Source organism: Pholcus phalangioides, unplaced genomic scaffold (assembly GCF_987345545.1).
Source record: "Pholcus phalangioides strain wild (caught in Gottingen) unplaced genomic scaffold, Ppha-v1.0 ptg000004l_1, whole genome shotgun sequence".
Lineage (NCBI taxonomy): Eukaryota > Metazoa > Arthropoda > Arachnida > Araneae > Pholcidae > Pholcus > Pholcus phalangioides.
Window position 1 is genome coordinate 46628075 of NW_028301597.1, and position 25341 is coordinate 46653415.

The following is a 25341-nucleotide window of genomic DNA, read 5'->3' on the forward strand; positions in this document are numbered from 1 at the left end:
GATGTTGTCAGTAATCTAATATCCGTTCATCAGCTAACTTTGCATGATGCTTCCGTGAACTTTCATAGTGATTATTGTGAAATTCATAAAGATGGAAAGCAGATCGGTATCGCTGACTCTGTCGGAAATCTGTACAGATTACGGGTTTGTCAGTTACATAAAGTAAATACAGTGACTGGACATAAAGAAAATTGCGTACACACATGGCATCGAAAAATGAGTCATAGAGATATAGAAACCATCAAGAAGATGCATGCTGAAGGACTTGTTCATGATTTGAAACTCATTGACTGTGGTATCAACATGTCCTGCGATACGTGCATGAAAGGGAAACTTTCGAGACTACCATTTCCCAAGAAATCCACGAGTGAGTCGAGCGCACCGTTAGATCTAATTCATACCGATGTGTGCGGCCCGATGCAAACGATCGCACCAAGTGGAAAGCGGTATGTTGTCACGTTCATCGACGCTTATTCGAGGTACACTCAAGTACATTTGTTGGCACAAAAATCGGACGTATCCGATGCTCTAAAACGGTACCTGAATCTTGTTGAAAATAAATTCGGTCGAAAAGTAAAGGTGATTCGATCCGATCGAGGAGGTGAATACCTAAACCGAAACTTGAGGAAATTCTTAGCTGATAAAGGTGTGCAAACTCAGCTAACTGCGGCTTATTCTCCACAGCAGAATGGGGTAGCAGAAAGGAGGAACAGGACTTTAGTCGAGATGGCACGTTGTATGCTGATCGATGCATGCTTACCGAAGAACTTTTGGGGTGAAGCTGTGATGACTGCTAACTACATTATGAATCGTGTTCTAACTCGAGTAAAGGACAAAACTCCTTACGAACTGTGGACGAACAGGAAGCCTACCATAAAGAACCTACAAGTTTTTGGATCGAAGTGTTTCGTTCATGTACCAACAGAGAGGCGTCAAAAACTCGATAACACAGGGGTGCAAATTATTTTCCTTGGGTACGACGAGGAGTCGAAAGCCTATCGCTGCTACAACCAATCATCGAAAGGTCGTAATCAGTCGAGATGTCAGGTTCTGTGTAGAAGAGTAAGCGACAATTTCGACGCGAGTGAAGATGATGTTCGTGAAACCGAACTTTCTGGCTTCGTGGAAATAAAAACTCATGAGGAAAAATCCGGAGATCCTACAGCGGAGGATCCCAGAGGTGACGGATTCCGAAGCTCACTCTCTCTATGGCTAAGACAAAATTCTTGTGGATATCAAAGAAAAGACCTCCCACCATCTGGTTCCAAGGGAAAACCATCAAGAAAACGGACGTGCTATGTTATTTAGGCGTGTTTATCGATAAGCAACTTAGCTGGGAAGATCACATCAAAGAACAGAAGAGAAAGGCGTCACGTGTTCTTCAGAAGATGCGTCTGATGGCTGGACCACAGTGGGGACTGACACGGGCTCTGAGGAGATCCCTCTACTTGACAGTGGTTGAGCCTATGATAGCTTATGGAGCTTCCATATGGCATTCTCCCAAGGTCCAGATGTTTAGACGGCTCGATTCTATACAAAGACCCTTCCTTCTATATATCTCTGGTGCGTATAGAACTGCACCTACGAATGCTCTTCAAGTGATCTTGGGGCTCCCGCCATTATCCCTCAAGATAGAATTCCTGGCAAGAGTCACACGTCTTCTAAAGCTTCACAAGCCATGTCCATTGTTAGAGGAAACATTAGTCCCGGACGCCTTCGAGCAAAAAACTATAGGCTGGACCTCGCATCCTGCAGAATCTCTGCAGGCCAATCAAGTATTAATAGAATCTTCGGAGGATGATACACCTGAGGAGAAATCCGTCGTATACTACACGGATGGCTCTAAACTGGAATCAGGTACAGGAGCTGTCTGTATAAAAACCGTGGGAACGGAGATCGTGCATAAATGGGCTGCTAAACTAAAAGAAAATAATTCAGTATATCAAGCTGAGATGCTCGCTATATTTACAGCAGCTCTGGATGCAGCTACAAACAGGAAGCAGACTGTAATAAGGTCCGATAGCCGTTCGAGTATCCAGGCCATTCTAAACCCGCTCTCTGAAAACGCAATGGCGAGAAAGATAAGGAGTATACTTGTATCTCACCCATCAATACGCATCTCCTGGGTAAAAGCCCACAACGGCCAGTGGGGAAACGAGCTTGCGGATGCGGCGGCCAAAGAAGCGACCAATACCGGAGTCTTTTACGACGAACTCTTTTATCCAGCTTCTCACGCAAAATCACTCCTCTGGAGGGACATGATAGCAAATTGGCAATTGCATTGGGATATGCCGGAGGCGTCAGGAAGATAAACTCATGAAGTTATGAAGAAAGTAGATACTAGGAGCAGGGGCTGGTCACGAGAGCTCATCTTATTTGTCACCGGTCATGGGCCTTTCCCGGCAACCTTACATCGCTTTAAAGTGATTGCCAGCGATAAATGCTCTTGTCTTGAGCCTGGCACGCCCCTGCACTACGCCACATGCTGTCCAGAAACGACACCCTATCACTTCCGTTCGCCGACTGCCCATCTACACAGACCATGGATGTTTGGCATACTACGTCGAGAGGAATCAAAGGAAAAGATAAGAAAAATGGTGAAATTCCTTGAGGAACAACCCGAGAAGATAAGGGATCCGTCTCCTCCAGCTCCTGCAACTCCGGTACCAGCGCCGTTAAGGAGATCGCCGCGTCTTCACCCTGACAGTGCGCTGGTGGCACTGTTTGCGAGCGAGGAGCAGGATGAATCCCAAACCTAATTAATGACGTCTCGGAGAAATTAGACTGACTGTATTGAACTGCCGGAGTGCAATGAGGTGCTCTGCCCTTCTTGTCATTTGATACAATCCTTGATCAATCAAATTTCTGATTGCGCCTTTTGCGATACGATTTTTATACAACTTTCCATGATTATTTATTATCCGTGCCTGTTGCACTTTACTTTAACTTGATTAATTTGATTCTTCGATTTACATAATTTTTGATTTCTTTGCACTATATGTAATCTTTGACGTATCAATAAATTTTGGTTTTACCGGAGATGCCCTGTTTCCCCCCCTCCGGGGGGGGGGGAGGCGAAGTGCTTACGTTGCTTCTTGCGACAGAGCCTGGGTGTTTCGCGGTTTCCCCAGTTCTCCAGGTGACAACCATCACATGGGGAATTTCTCCGAAAAATTGACGGATGAAGACAGCGATGATGAGGAACGTCCAACCTGCAGTCGTATTCCTGACAGAAGGCACTTCAACGACGGCTTCATTGTGCATCAAACTAGTTTGTGTCGTGGTGAAGATCCAGAAACATTAGAGGAAGCTATGGCCAGCCCCGAAGCAGAGAGATGGCGAGAGGCTTTAGATGTTGAAGTAAAAGCTCATCTTCACAACAATTCATGGGAACTTTGTGATCTTCCAACCGGAAGAAAACCTATCAAAAGTCGTTGGACTTTCAAAACAAAGAGAAAGGCCAATGGTGACATAGAAAAATACAAAGTTCGTCTCGTTGCCAAGGGATGTTCACAGAAATATGGCCTGGACTATGAAGAAACGTTTTCGCCAACAGTGAAGCACAGCTCCATTAGATTTCTGATCTCTCTAGCAGCTCAGCATGATCTGGACATAGATCAGATGAATGTGGTCACAGCATTTCTCCACCCGGAACTTGGAGAAGAGATTTATATGGAACTTCCAGACACAGAACATTTTCCAAAACGACACTGTCGACTGAAGAAAGCCATTTATGGGTTAAAACAAGCCAGTAGACTATGGTATGACAACTTAAGTCAGGCATTATTGCAGTCGGGTTTAAAAAGGTCAAAAGCAGATCCGTGCATATTTTTTGAGAACTACAACGGGAAAATCATCATCGTAGCCGTTTATGTCGACGATCTTCTTATTCTTTCCAATGACAAAAACGAAAAGAACAGAATCAAAAGGGAGCTGAAACAGGCATTCCAGATGAAAGATCTAGATGAAGCCCACTATATACTCGGAATAAGGATAATCAGAGATCGCAAAAACGGAGTGATAACTCTGGACCAACAGAGATACATCGAAGACGTCTTGAAACGATTTTCTATGGAAGGAAGCAAGCCGGTCAATACACCTATAGCCTCCGATCAAGATCTCACTAGAGACATGTCGCCGAAGAATGAAAAAGATCGCAGCCAGATGAAGAAGGTTCCATACAGAGAAGCAGTAGGATTCTTACTATATGCTTCACAAGGAACTCGTCCAGACATCAGCTACGCCGTAGGAGTGGTGAGCAGATTCGTCAACGACCCTGGTCAAGCTCATTGGTCTGCCGTCAAGCGTATCATGCGCTACCTGAAGGGAACTCTCACCAAGAATCTCGTGTTCCAGAAAAACGAAGGGGAGTTGGTTGGTTACACCGACTCTAACTGGGCTGGAGATGAAGATGACAGGGGCTATGTCTTCCCGGAGCCGTCAGCTGGAATTCAAAGAAACAACAAACGGTCGCCCTTTCCACAACAGAAGCTGAGTACATGGCAATAAGCTCAGCCGTTCAAGAACTTCTCTGGCTACAGCAACTCAAGACCGAATTGCAAGGTTGTGTCAGCAAACGCATGACTTTGTACTGTGACAGCGCAAGTGCCATATCACTCGCCGGTAATCATGTTGTGTCCAGCCGCGTGAAACACATCGACATCAGGCATCATTTTATTCGCGAGAAGATCAGTGAAGGTCATCTGGACATTCAGCATATAGCCTCTAAAGTCAACCCAGCCGACGGATTTACAAAAGCACTTGATATTGTGAAATTAAGAAATGTTATGTTTATTTACGGGCTCAAATGAAGTGGGGGCGTTGGAATAATATCATTTTCCCCCTTTTACTGTGTATTCATGTTCTTTCCCCATATACGCAACGTTTCCCTCTTTTGGGGACTTTCTTTTTCCCCCTCCACGTGACCGCTGCTGTATGATAGTTATTCTCTTTGCTTGTATTAAAGGTCGTTCGTCTGGCTAGACGTCTCTTTCCCTTCCACACTCTGCCCGCCCACAAAATGCTCTATAGTACTGCTTCTTAACCTTTTCAAGCCCGTGGCCCGGTTTCATTCATTTTTGTGAGTCGAAGGCCCGGTCAAACGCACTTACAACGAAAATGTACGAGAAAAATGAAACGGCAAATCACTCGGCGCCCGGAGGTTGAGAAACACTGATCTACATGACTGAAATTTACGCCACAGTCACGCAATTTAGATTGCGGTACGTGGTAAAATGCACTTGCAACTCAGGAGATACACGCATTGTAGAAAAAATTATTTTTCATAACAAACAACTTTATTACAATATGAATTGATATTTGTTGATGACAACACAGTATTGTGAATGCCAATTTTTAAAATTTTTACTTAATTTTATATAATATTGTCCATTCCATCTTCTTTTCAATTTTATTTTTCTGAAAATTCTTCGAAAACAATTTTTTTATGACTGGTGGATCGTTCTTTTCTAACTCTCGGAAAAGTAAGATCCGATATTCTTGGGAAAAATTTATCCACGTATGATTTTTTTTTCACGTTTGTGGATATTTTGAGTTCAAACAAAAAAAATTAATGAAATTATGCATGCAGTTCAATATATTACCAAGTTCTTGGTTATAAATTTTCGCCGATAGATGTCGTTACATCTTTCGGAATGCGTGTGAAGAATTTACTCAAAAAGGAAATTTTCCTGGATTAAATATCCATAAGGTGATCAAAAAGCAACAAAAGAAGTGAAAACTCAATAATTCGAGAAACATAAACGATTCAGTGCGCACAGAAAGGAAGAATTACATAAAATTAGTGTGAATTTTCCATTTCAAGTTGTACATTTGGATAACTAATCCAAGATATTCATAGTTTACTACTGTAATTGTGCAATTATATTTGTGATTGAACACTTTTGCTCAGTTACAAATAGTATCCTTGTGAAAATCACAACATTCAGGAAATTTAATTTCAGTTGCCTGTATATTTAGATTTATTAAATTATAAATGCACCCATATTTGGTTTTACTTACATTAAGTGTTTATGCGTTTAATTATTTTATTTATGGTGTAAATATGTGTCCTCTTTTCTAAACTTTTTATCAAATCTTCAGTTGTATCATCTGTGAATGACACCAAATGACCTCAACTTAACACTATGAATTTCAAGGAAACAGTTATTTTCCGGAAATTATGCTGAGGTGAGCTCGGAAAGAAAAGTCATCACGTCTCCGCCGGGACTCGAACCCAGGCCCTCTTGCATACCGGGCAAGCATGCTACCATCTACACCACTGGAGACATATGAATCTGCCTTCCAAATTTCACGCACTGTGTCGTGAGGCGCTGAAGTAGAGGCATTAGTAGTCCCTCTTTGAATTTCATTTACATAAATCAAGTAAAGTATTAGTTCCTAATGTCAACGGTTGCAGAGATATGGGCTCTGCCAACAATTTGGGACATTTTATGTAATACATTTCAAAACGAAGCCAATTTTTTATTTTTGCGTTATAAAATGTCAACAAAAGATAGCGCTTCTAGTCTTGCTATCCCAATCTGTAATCGGTCATCTGTTGAACAAAAATAAGCACAATCAGTGTTTTTCTGGAAACAATTAATTTTTGACGTGTGCGCTGAAATCAAATTAACTCAAAATTACTGTGTATTGAAGAAAAAAGTGATTAATTTGAAGAACATCCTTCAATTTGTGGAATGCTTTAAGTTTAGTAAGAGAGCAACGTGACACTTACGGCTCTCTTTTCTTCTTTCAATCACTGTCAAGCTGACTGACTGAGCGGACAACATTTTCTCAGGGAGTGCCGGGCCTATTCGCCCCCTCGGTAACAGGCCCCTTGCCGGCTGGATGAAGGGATAATAGGTATTTTTCTCCCCTTTAGGAGGCGGGGGCAGAGCCGACGAAATTTTGTTGTCAAGAATGGGGGGGGGGGTTCAAAAATTGGGATGGATTGGATTTTGATTTTAATGGCACAAGGACCAATTAAGTCAAGCTGCGCCAAAACCAATAACTATATAAAAGTAATATAAGAGTAGTTCTCTCTTGTCAATCAGGGCAAGTTGATGATTTGCTTATCTCACCTCCGTCATCTTGCCCCATGTTACATGTGCATAAACATAGCTGTCCCTACCGATAAGAAGCTCACTATAGCTTCAATTTATGCTTTCCAGTTCAACCATCCGTTAAAATTGAATTTTCACTGAATGATAAATAATTTAACCGTTGTAATTTATGTTAGTAATATTCTTATGGGTTCAGTTAAAAATATACCTTCATACTTAAGGTTCACACACTAGGGACGGAATTGAAAAGTAGTTATATGCAGTGGAAATTAAAAAAATTGTCAAAGCAAAATCACATATGGTTCTCTCTCAATATGAACATCGACTAAATGAATAAGATTATTTCATAACTGAGCAGAATGTTAGTCGATACGTTTCTACGTAGAGCTACCTATTTATAGACCTCTATGAATATCAGATAACAATTGCATTTCTATGGATGCTTCCATACTGACCCCGTTATTCGGAGAATAAGATGAGAGTAGATTGTTTTGGAAAAGCCCAATGACATACGAGTTAATTTCTGTGACTTGTGCGGCGGCGAGCTAATGATACTGACATACAGTTAACTAAAGAGCAATTCGTCGCTTAGCTGCTATGTCATTAAAAACGGGATTTAGTATCCATTGTCTCACCCTAAATTGAGAAAGTGACAGCCGTATTTACTGGATTGTTGGCATCAACATCGTACGAATCACTCCTATTTGCATTCCTAAAGTAGAAAATAAACGTTTTATATATCGATAATCGGCCTCCACTTACAACAAGATCCCAACACAATGTCGTCAAAAATTTTCGAAAAAAACCCACTGATTCTAATAATTTGAATGTGTACAAAAATATGAAAAATCCTGCGAAATTATTATGTAAAAAAATGTAATTATAAATAGTCTGAATTCCAATAAGGAAGCCAAGAATGAATTAGAAAATCCCACAACCCCCTAGAGTGTTAGAATGACGCTATTCAAACAGAACACGATCGGGTACAGCCAAAACCATCTATAGCAAAAGGCCTCCACGCGAAGCTCGTGACATCACTGAAGAAGGTGGAGCTTCACGCGGACGTCTTATACTATAGATAGTGTTGGTATAGCAAAGACAACGAAAGAAGAAAAAAACAAAGAGAAATTAACAAGTTTTTTCTTATAGAAGAGAGACGTTGGAGGAAGTGTATGAGAGTGAAAAATAGATATCGCCAAAAAAACACGAGAAGCGATGAGTAGCCAACTGTTGTTATTTTTAATATTTTTTGTAACTTTAATAATTGCACTCTCCACCGCTAATTTTTTTTTTCCTGTATATTTCTGTTTGAAATTAATAAGCATAAACTTTTACACAATTTTTTGAGTTTATGACCTTATAGACATTTATGGGGCACTTTCCTTGTTAGTCAAATCAGATACACTAATATATAAATTTCCGGTTTCATTGTGAATGAGATCGATATGCCTTCCAGATGATCATATGTAGAGTCGAGTAGCATAATTAGAACCAACTACATGATTTCCGGAGTAATCTCCTTTAGTACTATTACTACTGTTTTACCGTATGTGCAACTCATACACAATCCTCATCGGAATTTCTAACGAATTAGCGCACATCAGAACTACCAGAGATTCTTTTTATCCAGATGGGGCACATTCTTTTTTATTTCACCTGCCCAGACCTGTTGTTTCTTCTGCGCACAGAATATCTGTGCGGAATGACAAATAACATGCTACCTTATTTAATATAGGAAATCTTTTTCTGCGCAGCAAAAAATTCTGTGTACATGGAAGCATTCTTAGTCATTCTTCCGACTCTAAAATGTCCATATTTTACAAACTTATCCCCCATGAAAGAAATGGTGCGTTTCTTAGTAACTTTTTTTCAAGAGCGATAAACTGGTAAAAATGAAATTTTATCAGCAAAAAATATGCCGTCTAGAAAATATTGAAAGTAACTACACGGTACAGCAGTTTTCGCACGCATAAAAATCGTTTTTATTGTTCCAACTTTCATTGAATTGTTAAAATACTCCTTATGATTTCAAGTTTTTCTTTTAATACAGTTATTTCTCCATTTTTCTTTAAAATAAATATCCCTCTTTTTAACAAACTATCTCTTAAAATTTAAGGAGTGAAATTATACTATTTAAAAGTTATTTTATCGGATAACAGTGCAGTAAAGTATTATGTAACATGTAAGAAACATCATTGAACTGGAGCTTCTGCTGCCAACTATCACATAGGACGCACAAATGTTATAATTCTTCGATTATAGTTTGCGCCCGGTTTCTGATTGATGTGCCGCAAAGAGAGAGAAAAGAAACGTGCTATGATATTACTAAATATTTTACAAGCAATAATATTAGTTCAGTTATTATGTTTGCTTTGATATTTTAACAGTTGTTACTTGTCTGTTGTAACTTACCGTTAAAAAAATCAATATTGTTGTCCACCTTGGCGTTTTGCGATTCTAATCGAAAGGGGAAAAACATACCAGGGTAGACCTGTTTCTGGTCTATATATCATTTTGGATTACAATTTCTATAAGCCAAAGAAACCATATTTTTTTTTTTTTTACTAAAGTTATTTTAAAATGCACAAATAGCAAGTGTTTGAATATCAAAGCAAACGTAATGATTACTAATAGCACACTGTTTTTTTTTGTCTTTTTTTTTGCAGTTTATGAATCAGAAACTAGTCACAAACTTTAATCGAAGAATCATAACAGTTGTGTGTTTTATGTGATAGATGGCAACAGAAGCTCCAGTTCAATGATGTTTCTTACATGTTACACAATACTATACTGCAGTGTTATCCGATAGAATAATTTTGAAGAGTAGTTTCACTCATCTCTTGAATTTCAAGGGTAGTTTTGTACAAAGAGGAATATTTTTATTTTAAAGAAAAGTATCTCCATTAAAAGAAAAATCTAAAGTTTGAAAGAAACTTTTCACTCTTCAATGAAATTCGAAGCAGTAAAATCGAATTTTTATGCGTGAATCACGCATCTAGGTGCGTTTCGGCGAACATTGGTCGGAATGTGTTTGAATATATGTGTATATGCGCGGCCCTAACGTATGTATTTTGTCAGAGGGCTTATTTCGTGTTCTTGCTGGTGCTGCCGTCTGGCTTTCAGAGAGACTTGCTCACATTCACGCCTTGAAATTAGTAAATCAACTTCAGCCGACCACCATTATGCTGCCAATGGGGACCAAACCTGGATCCTCGCGACGAGAGTCCAGCACGGTGCACGCACGATCGAACTTTAGTGCTGCATAAACGGCAGTTAGATGATGTATAAGCTACGTAGTGAATTTCCGGAATGTTGCTACCGTAAAGAGTAGCCGTCAGACCGCAGAGAATTCTAAAGCTGCTGTAGGGTATACGACTGTGGGGGGAGGGGATGCATCCATTCGCAATCAATGTCTATCGAGGCGAGCCAAAGGATTTTCGACTGGATTGAGATTTCGGGAATTAGGAGGCAAAAAAAAGCAAATAAAACTCTTGATCATAGTCTGGTTTCACTAATCCGCTTCTCAGGATTACGAAGTTAAGAACCGGAGTCACCGATAGCGGGTGTGCAACAAGAGCGGCCGCACCGGTCCCCTCGGATTTGGGAAGGGCTCATTCACGGTAATAGAAGTGAAAAAATTACATACATTAAATATATCTTCAATTCTCTGGGATATTTTCTCTCATCAATTCTGGGATATTTTTTCCTATGATTAATTCTAAATTTTTGTTAATTCTGTGATTTCTCGCTCTATTAATTTTGAATATTCTGCGGATTTTTCTTTGACTAATTCTGAATTTTCATTGGTGAGTAGATATTTTTCAGCATTCCTGTACATTCTATGATCTGTGTGGATGCCGATTCCCCCTTCCCCACAAAATGTATAAAATCAGGACTAAGGAGACTTGAAACTATTTTCGCACCGGGCCCCACGTCTGTAAGAGCAGTCCTGTTCTGAACTATCGTGCCTGACACACCATGGCCCATTCCTCTTCCCAGATTCAGAGAGAGACTTGGCCACTAGATTAGTTGCTCTCCAACTTTTCTCATCCGCGGTGTCTCTTCCTCTTATCAACGCTTACCCGAGGTTCCCAAGCATAGAATACTTTGTAACTGTTTCATCTAAGAACATGTTTTCCATCAACCTGTCAGATCGACAGCCAGTGTGCGGAATGAGCAGTTTTCGTTCACATTTTGATAACAGAAGTACTATGGACGGTATCCCCTTCGGGGTAGTATGGAAATTTACGGAAGGATGACGTTGCACTCTCCGCTACCGTACGAAGGTTTTAACAACTGGCTGTTGCGAAGATGAAGTTTTTCGGAAAGAGGGAAAATTCAACTGCATTTGCGGGGAATCGAACCACTTTCCGGGTTAACGCTCGTGAACACTGAAAGGCACCGTACATGGACGGCCGGACCTGACTCAGGCCAAGCTCACAACTGCTGACGCTGCCACCAGATGGCGACTTACAGAAGGATGACGTCACTTTCCGCTGTCATACGAAGGCTTTTAACAGTTAGCTGTTGCGAAGAGGATTTTTTTTGGAAACAGAGAAAATTCGCAATTGCCTTACTAAACAACTTTAAGAGGTGATATGAGACACCTAAACAAGAATTTTTGATCACAGAATGGCGGTCAAATCGCAATAGCAAAGGCGGTAGAAGGTGGTTTTTAGAGGCGCACAACACCTCTTCATCAAAAAACAAATATCGAATTTCTCCGACGGATTTGCTGCGATATGTGTTATCAACCATCCGAGGGTGCAGGCCCATAATCTTCAGGCTTTACTTTTACTGAACATTTGTACAGCTAACTTTAATTGATCAGCTCATGAAATAAACAAAAAGAATTTATAAATCATATACATGTGTGAATACAGATATATTCCATTTCATATTCGACATTCATGCCTATAGTAAATGGCAAAATCACTACGTAAAACTTCATTCAAAAGATTTGAAAATTTTAACTACGTAACTATATTGGCCATTAATTACATCTGTAAAAATAACATACATAATTTTTCAAAAGTCATTTTGTGGGGGAAAGATCTTAATTTTTTATTCAAAAAGTCATTAGTCTGGAAAGTTTCAACAAGACGGTTTTTTTGTTGGAAATTTAAAATGTTTTCTCTCAAATCTTTCCAAATTATTCAAATTAGATTGAAACATCGTAAATGCAGAAATTATCTTCATAGAAATTAACCGCAAATGGAATTTCAGTCGGTGTTTTCTCGATTCATGAAAGAAGTACACACCTCTCCAATTAAAACTGATAAATTACGCTTTGAAATTAGAGTTGATTCGAATGAATTAAGCGACATTTAATGAGACTTCTTCCGAATTATCCCGAAGTAAATTTTATTTCCTCTGGATTTGCCACGAACAAGAGATTTCACCGAGTTTGTGTCTTGATGCGAAATGTATTACGACGTATACGAAACACGGAGTCGAATTTCCCTATTAGCTAATAGTCATGAAAGAAAAACAGCAGGAATTATGTTTCTTTGAAATAATTTGAATATCTCTGGAAATAATTATGCTTTCAGCTATTCATATAACGGGTGTAACGTACGTCTTAATGCGGTCTCTATCTCATCAACCGATCGTCATAGATGTATGGTTCCAATTTGAAAAATGCCCAAAGCGTGTTCAGAAATTACCCTGTACCAGTTTTTGGAGTGAAAATACAGTGGAAAAAAAATCTATATTTCTATATAAACACCCTGCTCCAAATTAGATAGTAGTTACCCTGTATCTTAGGGGCCGTTCAAGTATAACGTCAGCAAATGTTTAGCCATTTTTGACCCCTTCTCAGCAAAAGTCAGCAAATCGGAAGCCCCCTCCCCCCATCGATGCTGACGTAATACTTGAATGACCCCTTAAGAGGCCAACAAAAAATTTCACGTTTATAAGTGCAGTATTCGCTGAGATATATATTTATTCAAAAATGGAGAAAAGTTTAAAAAGGGCAGCGCGAACGAGGGAAATAAGCGTTAGCCGTTCTTTTCCAACTTCATCCTATTTTTGAATAAAGATATCTCGGCGAATATCAAGTTTATTAAATTTTTTTATTGTCCTCAGAAGTGACAGGGCAAACTAATTTCTTTTTGGGTTATTTTAGGACAGGGTGTCTTTATAAAAATTTAGATTTTTTATTTTTTAACACGCTGTAGTTTCACTCGAAAAACTGGCATAGGGTAGTTTCCGAACACATTTTAAGCATTTGTTTTTAAACTGGAACCGTACGAAGAACGGTGGATGAGATAAAGGTTGAATTGGAACTTACAGGACACCCTGTATATGCTGGAGTCTCTTCTATATTTCTCAAAGTAATCAGATGTTATGTAAAACATTGCTATGCGTACGACGAATTTAAATAGGATATTATGCCGAAAATATCTCGTGGCACCCCTAGTCGAACCCATGGCGGCACATCGTTTCTGAACAATCGAAAAACGTTGTTGGTGAACGCTATCAGATTTAAACGGTGTATCATTAGTATCATTGATGATGTTGAAGCAGTTCTTTAATTGTGACCAGCGGGCCGCCTAGTGTCCGTGACACCTTTCTAGGAGGTAGGGTGGTCTGTTAAAAGCATAATCCTTGTAATACGATATGCAGTTGGAAAAAAACATCCGAGAGTCGGGGGAGGGCGAATAACTAGAAGGTGCCCATGGTAGATAGGGGGGAGCGAATGGCGTAGGAGATTAATAATCACTGTGGAACATGAAATATCTAAATTTGGCATGAACACAAGCTTTTATGCAAGATTTCGAATAAAATTTCCGTGAGCTCCAAAAATCGGCATGGTCCTCCACAGAGACCCCCCTCCCCTTCCAAATCTGCATACACTTTTATAGAACTTTAAAAATCTGCCTGCTCTTTCTTTGAGCTCCCACAACCTATAGCTATACCGTGAATTCGAAAAGTTCCCAAAATGTTTACGCATTTTCCCAGAACTTCCGATATCTGCGCTCATTTCCAGAATCTCCTTGTTCTTTTCTTGAGCTCTTAAAATCTACAGTGTTCCCAAAATATTTCACGCGCTTTCCCAAAACTTCCGAAAGCTGTCTTTTTTTCCTTGAGATCCCAAAACCTGCTTACATTTTATCAGAACTGGTTCATACCTCCTCTAGTTTCCAAAATACGTACATGCTTTCCCAGAACTTCCGAAAGCTGAAAGTGCTTTGCCGTAACGTTCAAACTCTTCTTTCTTGAGCTGTCAAAATCTGCCTGTTCCTTTCTTGAGCTCCCAAAATTTGCACGTGCATTCCCAGATCTTTTTTGGCTCGTTCCTTCTTGAATCCTCAAAAATCTGCAAGTGCTTTTTCAGAACTTGCAAAATCTTCCCGTTCTTTTCTTAAGCTGTCAAATTCTACAGATACTTTCTGAAACTTCGGAATGCTGCAATCGCTTTCCCAGATCTTCTGAATGCTATAATCACTTTCCCAGAACTTCCGAAATCTTCCTTTCTTTTCTTAAGCTCCTAAAATCTGCACACGCTTTCCTAGAACTACTGAAATTTTCTGGTTCATTTCTCCTCTAGTACCCAGAATATTCACATAGTTTTCCCGAATTCCCAAAATTTGAGCGCACTTTCCGCGAACTTTCGAAATCCTCATGCTCCCTCATCTTTGAGTTTCGAAAGTCTGAAGCACTTTCCCAGAACTTTTGAAATCTGTCACTCCCATTCCCTGAGCTCTCACAGTCTACATGCTCTTGAAACCTCTCATCCCAAGCTCAAAACGTGACTTCTCATTCCTTAATCTAATCAAAATACCGTTTAAAAAAGCTTATTGCTAAATAGTTTCAAAAATATTGATATCCTTAGTTACATATGTTACGGTAAATGCAATAAATCCGGTTTTTATACATAATTGCCGGATATTATGCATAATCGCTGAGTATTTTGGAAGGTTTGATAAATTATCCTAAATTTATCACTTTTCCCGGCGATTATGTATAGTATCCAAGCATCGTTGATAAATTTAATAAGTATTTTTATTTATTTATTCAATATTGCTTGCCCGACGCCTATACAAGGGAATGCGGTGCTGAAGTTTGACAGAAGAGACGGTTGATATTACAAAGGCAATAAGAAACTGTTGTACAATCAATAATGTTTGGTGGGGGGCTGTTCCAATCTGTTATTGTTCGAGGAAAAAAAACTAATGTTGAAACAATCAGTGGATGCAAAAATTGGTTTCAATTTATGGGAATGGTTAATTCTATTGGAAAAGTATGAAGCGGGAATTAGAAAATTATAAGTGTCGATATGAAAATGACCATGAAGGACTTTGAAAAGGAAAGTTAAACTAGAGATATGTCTACGGGTGGAAAGCGGTCGAATATTGAGTTGGCGCTTGGGTTCAGTAACGGATACGGAGGATGACCAACACTTTAAAATTTCTTGCTTCATTTCTGCTTCAGGCGGATTTATTTTGAATTGACTCTAGTTTGTCTACGTATACTAGAGAGAAAGAGTATGGAGGTCCAGATTTCACAGGCATATGAGAATACAGGAAGGATATCGGTTTGAAAACAGTGATATCTGAGGTGCGGATGGAGTTTTTGAGGTTCCGACGAAGGAAAAAGAGTTTTTGGAGACACTTATGAAAGACGTAATCAACGTGGAGGTTCCAACGGAGGTCGGCAGAAATAATTACACCCAAATATTTATAATGCGAAACCTCGTTGATTAGAGAATTATTGATAGAATAAGAAGAATCGAGAAGTCTTTCGCGAGTAAATTTCGTAGAAGATGTTTTTGAAGAATTAAGGGGTAATTGCCAGGACGAGCACCATTCCGATACAATATTGAGATGGTTTTGGAGAGATGCTTGGTCGGATTTATTGTGCACTGTTTGGTAGATGACGCAATAGTATGCGAAGAGTATGATATGACAATGGATAGGATTAGGAAGATCGTATATATAAATCAAAAATAATAATGGCAAGAGGTCCGAACCCTGGGGCGTGCCGGACTTAACTTGGAGAAATGGGGAGTTCTGGCCCTTGAAGGAGACAAACTGACTGCGGTTGGTAAGGAAGGCTTCCACCCATTTTAGCAGTTGAACACATAGGCCAAGGTTTTGGAGTTTAAGAAGAAGTTTGTTGTGGGGGCACCCTCTCAAAAGCTTTAGAGAAATCCAAGAAAATTGTATTAGTTTGGACGTTTATGTCGATACTGCTGGATAAATCATGTATGAAAAGAGTTAATTGGGTTGTTACTGATAAAGACGATACAAGGTGCAAGGTGGTGTATGGGCGTTATGGGTGTTATACAAGGTGTAAGCAGATTTTCTTGGCAACTACGTGCTCAAAAGTTTGCAGCATGTAGAGGTGATAGCGACTGAAATTAAGGGGGTTTGAGAGAGAACCCGATTTATGAATTGGGATAATCTTATTAATTTGCCAGTCAGAGGGCAAGTCAGATGAGTTTAATGAGACGAAGATAATTAAAAGGTAATTAGAAATTTCATCAGCGCAAAATTTAGGAATATGATTTGGAATCCCATCGGTGCAAGTGGCGTGGGGTTTCAGTTTTTTTTAAAAGATTCAGGAGAGAGAGGCCTACTCTAGTGAAGAAGATAATAGAAGAATTTCGAATAATGAAGCGGAAAAGAAGTACTGAGAAAGAGTGGGGTTAGAGGGAAAACAGGAAAAAACCCAATTAAATTCTGTTGTGATATCCAGGTAAAAAGTCAGGTCAATGTTATCAATTTTAAGGGAAGAAGGGCCAGCTAATTTAGGGCGAAGAAAATTCCAAAATTTTGAAGGGTTAGTTTTAAGGTATTGAGGCAAGGAGTCAGTTAGGCAATTCGGTTTTTGGTGAGAGATGAGACCCTTAAGGTTACGTATGGAGACTGAAATCTTATTTCTGAAGGAAAGAGCGTTATTGAATTTGAGTTTGGAGACATTTCGGCAAATTTTCCTTTTTTAAATGGATAATATCACGATTGATCCCGGGGTTGAAGAGACGTTTAGAAGAGGTATTTTTGATGGGAACAGAAGAGCTCTGCATTTTTCGATAACCGCTTTGAATTTACTCCAGAGAATATGAATATCATTTGAGTGAGATGATGAAATGGGTGCGAAGGATATTTTACATAAGGGAAAAATCGGCCTTGTTAAAGTTGAGTTTTGAAACGTGTTTAAAAGAAGGGAGAGTGTGATGGAGGGAAAAATTTACAAATGCAATTTTGTTGTCAGAAATGCCATCAAAAACTTAGAAATCGGAAACCGGGATTTTATTTGAAACAGTGAATACTAAAAAATTATCGCTTTTACCGGCGATTATGCATAATACCTAAGTGTCGCGTCGTTGGTAAACATCATAAATCATACAACAGTAAAAAGTCATCTTAACGGACACCTCTCAGATACGGTCATCCCTCTTTTACGGCCAACTAATAATTTCCTCTTGTATAATGAAAATATGCATTTCAAATCTCTGATTAACGATAACCTCTCCATTTTATGAACGAATTCTTTTGTCCTACCGGTGTCTGCAAAAGAGAGGTTTATGTGCGTGATATACTATACATGAGAATTCATATATATATTGTATCATTTTATCACGATACGATCGTAAAATTTGTTATTATATTGGGGTCCGACTATGTTCATCACACATACTAGACTCATTTGAAATTTTTTCATATTTATTAAATTCACCAACTGCATTATTGAATCATGCATAATCCCAGATAAAGGCGATAAATTTCAAGTATTTGTAAAATTTACCAACGATTCTTGGTTACAAAGCATAATCGCCACTAAAAGGGATAAAGGATGCGGTATCCCAGGTGGATAAGACACTCGCCTAAAATACCAAAGATTGTTTAGAGGTGTCGCGAGTACGATACCCGGTTCATCCTTGTCAGAAACTTTCCTGACACTGGTACAACAGAAACGGCGACATGACCACAGAAAAATGTCCCACATCGAGGGGGTAAGAGCACCAACCTCTCGGTGAGCATTAAAAAAAATCTGCCGTTTGTAATCGGCGATAAATTGTAAGTCCCGATGTAATTAGTCCTGGTGAAAATGACCGTAGTGCGGCAAAAATGATCAAATGTAAAAGTGATAAATCTATCAAACTTACCAAGGCAGTTGGTAGGTATGCATAATAACTGATTTATCACATTTTACACCGTAACATATATACTTCTAAAAATTCAAATTTATCATCGATATTAATAGTTTTTTCTCCTTGTTACAAGTATTTCAAAAAATTTGGTGTAATGATGATCACGAAATGTTTAAAAAAAAAACTCAAAATAAACTTAAATTTCTCTATGCTGTGCTCAACGCAACGTTTAATCCCGGAACATTGGGAAAAAAAATCTTTTAATAGAAGTTAAATAAATAAAGTCTTTATTTTTTGGCTAAACAAAAACATGAAAAGATCCGAACGATCCTTAAGAATTAGTTTTTTATTCGAAATAAATTTCATAAAATAGAAGAGAAAAGACTTTTAATAACTCTTTGGATAGGAGATTTTTCTTAGAGTTTCTGAATAGAGTTTTGTTCTCTGTTATTATTGTGTTTGAGGGGAAAAGATTTTCCTTGAGAAATATTCTGTTATCTTTGAGAAAAATTCTCTATTTTTTTGTGTAAATAATATTGTCTTCACATGGCTTTACGCTACTATGGCCCGATCGTATTTCAAACATGAAAAACGATCTTCAATAGCCATTTTTTTGGAAGATTTTTCTCAAGTAACAAAAAGTAAACATTAGCTTTTCAACCACATTCTATTTTTGCTTTTCAACCCTTTATTAAGAACGGTATTCGACACTAAGTTTTTACCAATAGAAATATTGAATAATTACAATGAAAAGATAATTTTTTTTTCTTCTTGATGAACACTATCACTTATGGAGACGGGAGGTTTCGCCTGAACACCGTTGCTGCAGTCGTGGTCGGCTGAATTTGTTTTTCTGCGGTTCCCAACTTCGAGTCGCGAATGCGAGTCGATCCCCTTCCCCCATTTTAAAAACTCTTGCCACAGACAGCAGCAGGCCTACAATGATTCAATTACGTAATCATTACGCTCCACTCACATCAGAAAAGTATAATGGTTTAATTACTTGATTATCACACTCCACTCATACCAGAAAAATTGACGGCAGATGGCATCACTGCACAAAATAAGCATTGCACAGAAACAAACTTTTCGTTAAGCACACAACACATACGCGCACAGCTTCCAGCATAGCCCAGGTCTTTGACCACCTGCTAAAATCCCTGCATTGAGACAGAGCGGAGGGAAATGATCTAGCTATTAGGAGGAGATTTCGGCAATCTTTATAAAACCCACAAGCAGCAATCAAAGCCATTTAATCTACCTTCCTAAAGTATTGCTATGAAGAGAGATTTGATCTTTTGAAAATGTTTGCATTGGAAGAGCGCAGATGTCGGGGTAGGGCGTTATGACTAAGTGTTTAAAATTTTCAAGGGATGAATAAAAGGGAATATGAGTTATTAATACATCGTCAACCAACTGCTTCGACGAGGGGATACCAGTATCGATTGGTAGGGGACGATTCTACGTGGTGGTATCGCATGGAGTTTTCCTCTAATAGTGTTGCGAATAAATGGAATAGCTTATCTCCGGCGGTCGTGAATTCTAACACATTTGACTCGTTTAAAAAGAAATACAATACATATATTGGAATAAATCGAGAAGCTATCCGTACTTTGATGAGACAACTATAGTTTTTTATCGGCAGTATATTTATATTTGATCATAATTATTGGTTTTTGTATTACTCTTATTTGGGGTTGCTGTATTTTTGATATAGATTAGATATGTGTCCGACGTCCGTATTTTTTGTCGGCATCTTTTCTCAGCCACCTCGTTGGGTATTTTGTCTGTTGTATCCTTTGTATTTGTATTTTTTTGATGAACAGACAAAAAATAAGTGAACAATGAGCTCATTTATTTATACGTAAAGCAAACGTATCGCTCTTCAGCGGATAACTAGTGTGATTTTCCAACTTAGAAGGCGTGAATATACAAGCCGGTCTTCCACTTAAAAACGTCTGTCTAAGCACAGGCAGAGCCTTGAAACCAACTTACTTACAAACACCCGAAAACTCAGACATTTTCTCTTTCAGTACAAAAGGCAGATGGCAGCACTTCCCGAACACGAAATATGCATAAAGCTGACATCATGAATGCGTTGGAGTCACGCTTAATTTTTAGGAACTTCCCAGATGAATGCGCGTGGTTCAATTGCAGTTAGTAGTTGTAGCACTTCAAGTCATGTTGACATCGCATGTTGATGCATTTTTTTTTTGCCTTGTTAAATAAACCCTATTAGATAGAGGGAGAGGGTGATAGGATTTCCGACTCATCAGAAACGATACTCATGGTGACCATATTTTATTGTGATGGAAACGGAGCATCCAGTTAATTATCGTCAACTGGTGCCAAAACCAGTTAATTTTTTTGCATGAACAAAAAAAAAAATAAAAAAGAAAAATAAGCTGCTTTCAACTCGCTGTGTGCGAAGTCGCATGTTGCAGGTTCAAAAACTGAAAGAATATCTGTTGAGGAAATGGCAAACATTCTGGGATAACCCAGAAACAAAAGGTAGGCAAATACATATTGTATTGCCAAAAGTAAGCTTTAAAGCAGCAGGTTGGTCGAGAGAGACCACAATTTTCTTCTTTCATCATGGACCCTTTCCTAATTATTTAGAAAGATTTAAAAAATCCAATAATTCAAATTGCAAGTGTGGGGACACAGGTACTCCCATTCATTATGCTACTAGATGTCCCTACTCACAAGAATTTCATATTGTTACGCCTAGAAGTGAACTTATAAAAGAATGGTATAGAAGAATTCTTAAAGTTCCAAATTGGCTTTTTAAAATTACCAATTTAATTCACTTTTTAGAAGCTAATCTTGAAAAAGTACATGATAAACAGCCTCCAGTAATCTCAAGGAACTTGGATAATATTGGACCTTCTGATAGAGTTCTCAGATCCATGGTGAGGGAGAGAATTAGGGCTCCGAACATTGACCCACGATATGATTCTGATTTTGAAGAATGTATATCAAATAATAGTGTAGACTTGGATTCAGAATACTACCCGAGTGAGTAGTAATAAAATATCCAAGTTTTTGTACATATTCATTTTTATTATTGTTGTCACTGTTATTATTTTTATTATTTTTGCTCTGTAACTGTAAAAAGATTTGTTGTAATTAACTTACTTTTGTTTTAAAAGAGGCTATAATGCCCAAAAAAAGAGGATTGCCCAAAAAAGAGTTTGTCTACATTTTAGACATAAAAACCACAAAAGAGGCAATAGCCCAATAAAAGAGGCAATCCCAAGGTAGAAGTGATTTGATAATAAATAATATTTAAAAAAAAAAAAAAATTCATCTTATTTGATATAATAATGGAAACCCGCTGGTGCCTGGCGCTGGGAGGCCCACCAGCGTGAGAATTTCTATATCCTTCTAGAGGAAACCCGCTGGTGCCTGGCGCTAGGAAGGCCCACCAGCGTGAGAATTTCTATATTTTTCTTGAGGATACTCGCTGGTGCCTGGCACTAGGAGGCCCACTAGCGTGAGAATTTCTTTGGCTCTCAGGGAATACCCGCTGGTGCCTGGCGCTGGGAGGCCCACCAGCGTGAGAATTTCTATATCTTTCTGGGCGATACCCGCTGGTGCCTGGCACTAGGTAGCCCACCAGCGTGAGAATTTCTATATTTTTCTTGAGGATACCCGCTGGTGCCTGGCACTAGGAGGCCCACCAGCGTGAGAATTTCTTTGGCTCTCAAGGAATACCCGCTGGTGCCTGGCGCTAAGGCCCACCAGCGTGAGAATTAAAGCTTTCCAAATTCTCTGTTGTACATTTTTGATTTTGAATATTTGCCATGCTACTGTTAAGACAATGTTCCACCGAGGACTGTTGTCGCGAGACATTGATCTAAAGCATGGATAAGTTAATATATATATATGTATTTTTTTTTTTTGGATATGGGGATCGGGTTGCGCTATGGCGGCCGCAGCGTTGTCGGTGTGAGAGGCGGGAGCGTTGTGGGAGATTGGGAGGGACGTCTGGCTCTCGGAAAGGCTGTGATGTTGAGGCTCATTTTTCCGCTATAGCTCACCCAATTGGGTAAAGGGCAGAAAATCACTTCATTGTGGTAGGCCTGAGCTATAGTCGGTTTCAGATAAAGATAAAGGTTCAAAAACTAGAGAAATAGTCGGCAAGGATATATTGTCAACACGACATGCATCACAAATACTAACGTTTGCCTCTACTGGGACTCAAATCACTGCCATCTCTCGCAGTCCGTCATCGCTACATAACAATCAGTTTCCCCGCATATCATGTATGAACAAGTGGAGAGGACATCTTTGTCTTTACGTATGATGTCGCCATCTGGTGGCCTTGTTTACGAGCTATTACCTGATTGCTCTCACCGTCCATCGCACGGTACCGTTCAGCATATACGCTCAAAAGAAGAAATTTTTCACTGCTTGTGATACCGTAGTAGTGACGCACTCGCCTGGAGTGCAAGAGGGCTGTGGTTCAATTCTCAGTGAAGACAAATGTGTTAATTTTCTTCCCGATCACCATCTCTACATAAAACAACCAGCTTTCTGCATATCTTGTATCAATTTCTTTATTATTCGCGCATGCCCTGTCAGGGTGGGTCGCGTAAAGCTTGAGTATTAACAAGTGGAGAGGACATTTTTTCTACATACATTATGCCAACATCACAACCTCTTTTATTTTCTCTTTCTCCTATACCATGTTCACATATCGATTGAAGTTAATAAATTTATGTTGTTGGAGTTTTCTCTTTGGAATCTATTGATGTGAATGATATTCCAAGGCTAGGCGCACACTAGTTAGGCACGACTGGACAAGACAGCTTTAGACAAGCGAAGTCACTGCTGTTCAAGTTGATTTGTGTGACACAACGCACATCGGTTAATCAGGCAAATTGAAACGTTTCGTCATTCAAATAAGTGTGAAAAAAAAAATGACTAAGCGTGTCTACAGCTGTTTTGTTTTGTCGTGCCTAACTGGCGTGCGCCAAGCCAAAAACGCAGGGTTTTCTGAAGAGTAGAATTTCTGCTCCGTATGCAACGTGAAGAAGGGATTTGTTAAACCCGAAATTTTTTCAGGTTTTTTTAACCAATCAGCGTCTTCACGCTGCAAATAGTGCAGATAACCTGCTCCTAAGAAAACCTGACTTTTTCCTATAAAAAATTTTATAGAAGGAGGTTTCTACAGCGCGTGCAGCGTAAAAATTCTGATTGGTCAAAAAAAACCCCTGAATTTCAAGTTTTTAACCAATCAGCGTTTTCACACTGCACACGGTGCAGAAATTCTACTACTAGGAAAACCCGGCTTTAGAGAAACGAACACTTATTTAGAACAAGAATATGTGTATTGTTAAAGTGGTGCCATGTACCCAGAGCCACCCTTAGGGATGTGCGGCAGGTGGGTATCGGGTCTCACGTTTATGGGGGGGGGGGTGTTCCCCATTTATGGTAACAATAATTTCTTCCATAAATTCTGAATTTTCATTAATTCTGATCATTGTCACACCACGGTCATTTTTTGCACGCGAGGGCTAATTAGACCGGGACTTAACAATTTATTGCCGATTTCAAATGGCAGCGTCCGACATTTCGCTTTTTTTTTTATTTTACACTCACCGAGAGGTTGGTTGGCTAACGGCTCTTTTTTACTGGTCACGTAGTCGACGTTTCTGTTGTACCCCCGCGTCAGGAAAGTTTCTGACAAGGACGAACCGCGTATCGAACTCGCGACACCTCTAAACATCCTTTGGAACTTTAGGCCAGTATGTTATCGGCTTGGGTTACCGCGCCCCATAAAATCTGGAACTATTCCTTTCATTTATTCTAAATTTTCACTGGTGCTGGAATTATTTACTGCATATATGACGAATTTCATGATTTTCATTTTCTGAATTTTCATGATTTTCATTTTCTGAATTTTCATGATTTTCATTTTCTGAATTTTCATGATTTTCATTTTCTGAATTTTCATGATTTTCATTTTCTGAATTTTCGTGATTTTCATTTTCTGAATTTTCATGATTTTCATTTTCTGAATTTTCGTGATTTTCATTTTCTGAATTTTCATGATTTTCATTTTCTGAATTTTCATGATTTTCATTTTCTGAATTTTCATGATTTTCATTTCCTCGATTTTCCATTCCCCCCCCCCCTCCCTTCACAGAAGGAAAAACTCTGGACAAAGAGGCCAAGTTACTGTTTTCCCACCGGGCCCGCGTCTGGTAAGGGTGGCACTGCCTGTACCTCCAGAAATTAAAAAAGAAATAGCGTATGCAAAATGTTTTTTGTGCATACAATCTTATATGTTGTGGATCTGCTGCTTTCTCGAATCGCTCTTACTAATCCATCGACAACTTTTAGCAACCTTGAGTTTTCTTTGGCCCATGACAAAAAAAAAAATGCTATACTACCTCTTGTAGCTTGTCTCATCTTTTATTAAAAACCCAGTGTATCTGGACCATAGAAATTGATTTAATAGACAATAAATCCAAAAGAAGCAAAACATATATATTTAATAATATTTCTTTCTTAAATTATTAACTCTATTATTTTAGTTTTGGGAAACATTTTCGCTAGAGGAGAAATCAACTGTTTACAGCGATGACAGATGTGGCACAAAAATATGTGACTTATTTATTGTATTTTATTATTGATTTTTTTTCTTTAGGTCGTTGTTGGGAAGAGGGTCGTAAATCCAACGACAACGTTTTTCTCTTCCTCTTAGATCTTGTGTCTGCTCCATGTTATGGAGCACATAATTCCTTCTTAAGTTGCACAATTCGATGTTGTTGCTCTTCCTTTCTTTCCTCCTCTCCTACGAGGAGACTCCTCCAAATACTGAACGCGAGAGTCAATAAAGCTTCAAAAATATATTGTTACGAAGGGTAGAATTTGAAAAGGCTAGGTTAACGCATGCAAGGTTCGCGTGGCATGCGATTGTGATAATAGAAGAACGAGATCCAAGATGGACTCGAAAAGTAGAACGCGAAGGGAGAAGACGTTCGGAAGGCTGCTCTAGTTTACCAGTAGTTTTAGCAGCTTATGTAAATAAAAGCAAATATTTGTTCTCGAATCCTCGTTCGTGTGATTGTCTACCCATGTTCAAGTCCTCGGCGAAGAACCCCGGAGAGATCCGCGCGACTGGACGGGTCTGGTGAGAAGAGGTTCGACGAGTGACCCGGCGGCGCG

At 39.0% G+C, this 25341-nt stretch overlaps 2 protein-coding genes across 2 annotated transcripts in view; both read left to right on the forward strand.

The window, feature by feature from the left end:
• LOC149087721 (uncharacterized) overlaps window positions 1-25341 on the forward strand; it is a 468106-nt gene that overhangs the window by 16443 nt on the left and 426322 nt on the right. The gene's annotated exons all lie outside the window — the stretch shown is intronic.
• Window positions 1389-2312, forward strand: LOC149087722 (uncharacterized). Its single transcript, XM_089231966.1, has one exon. The coding sequence runs from the start codon at window positions 1389-1391 to the stop codon at window positions 2310-2312; it is 924 nt and encodes a 307-aa protein (XP_089088092.1).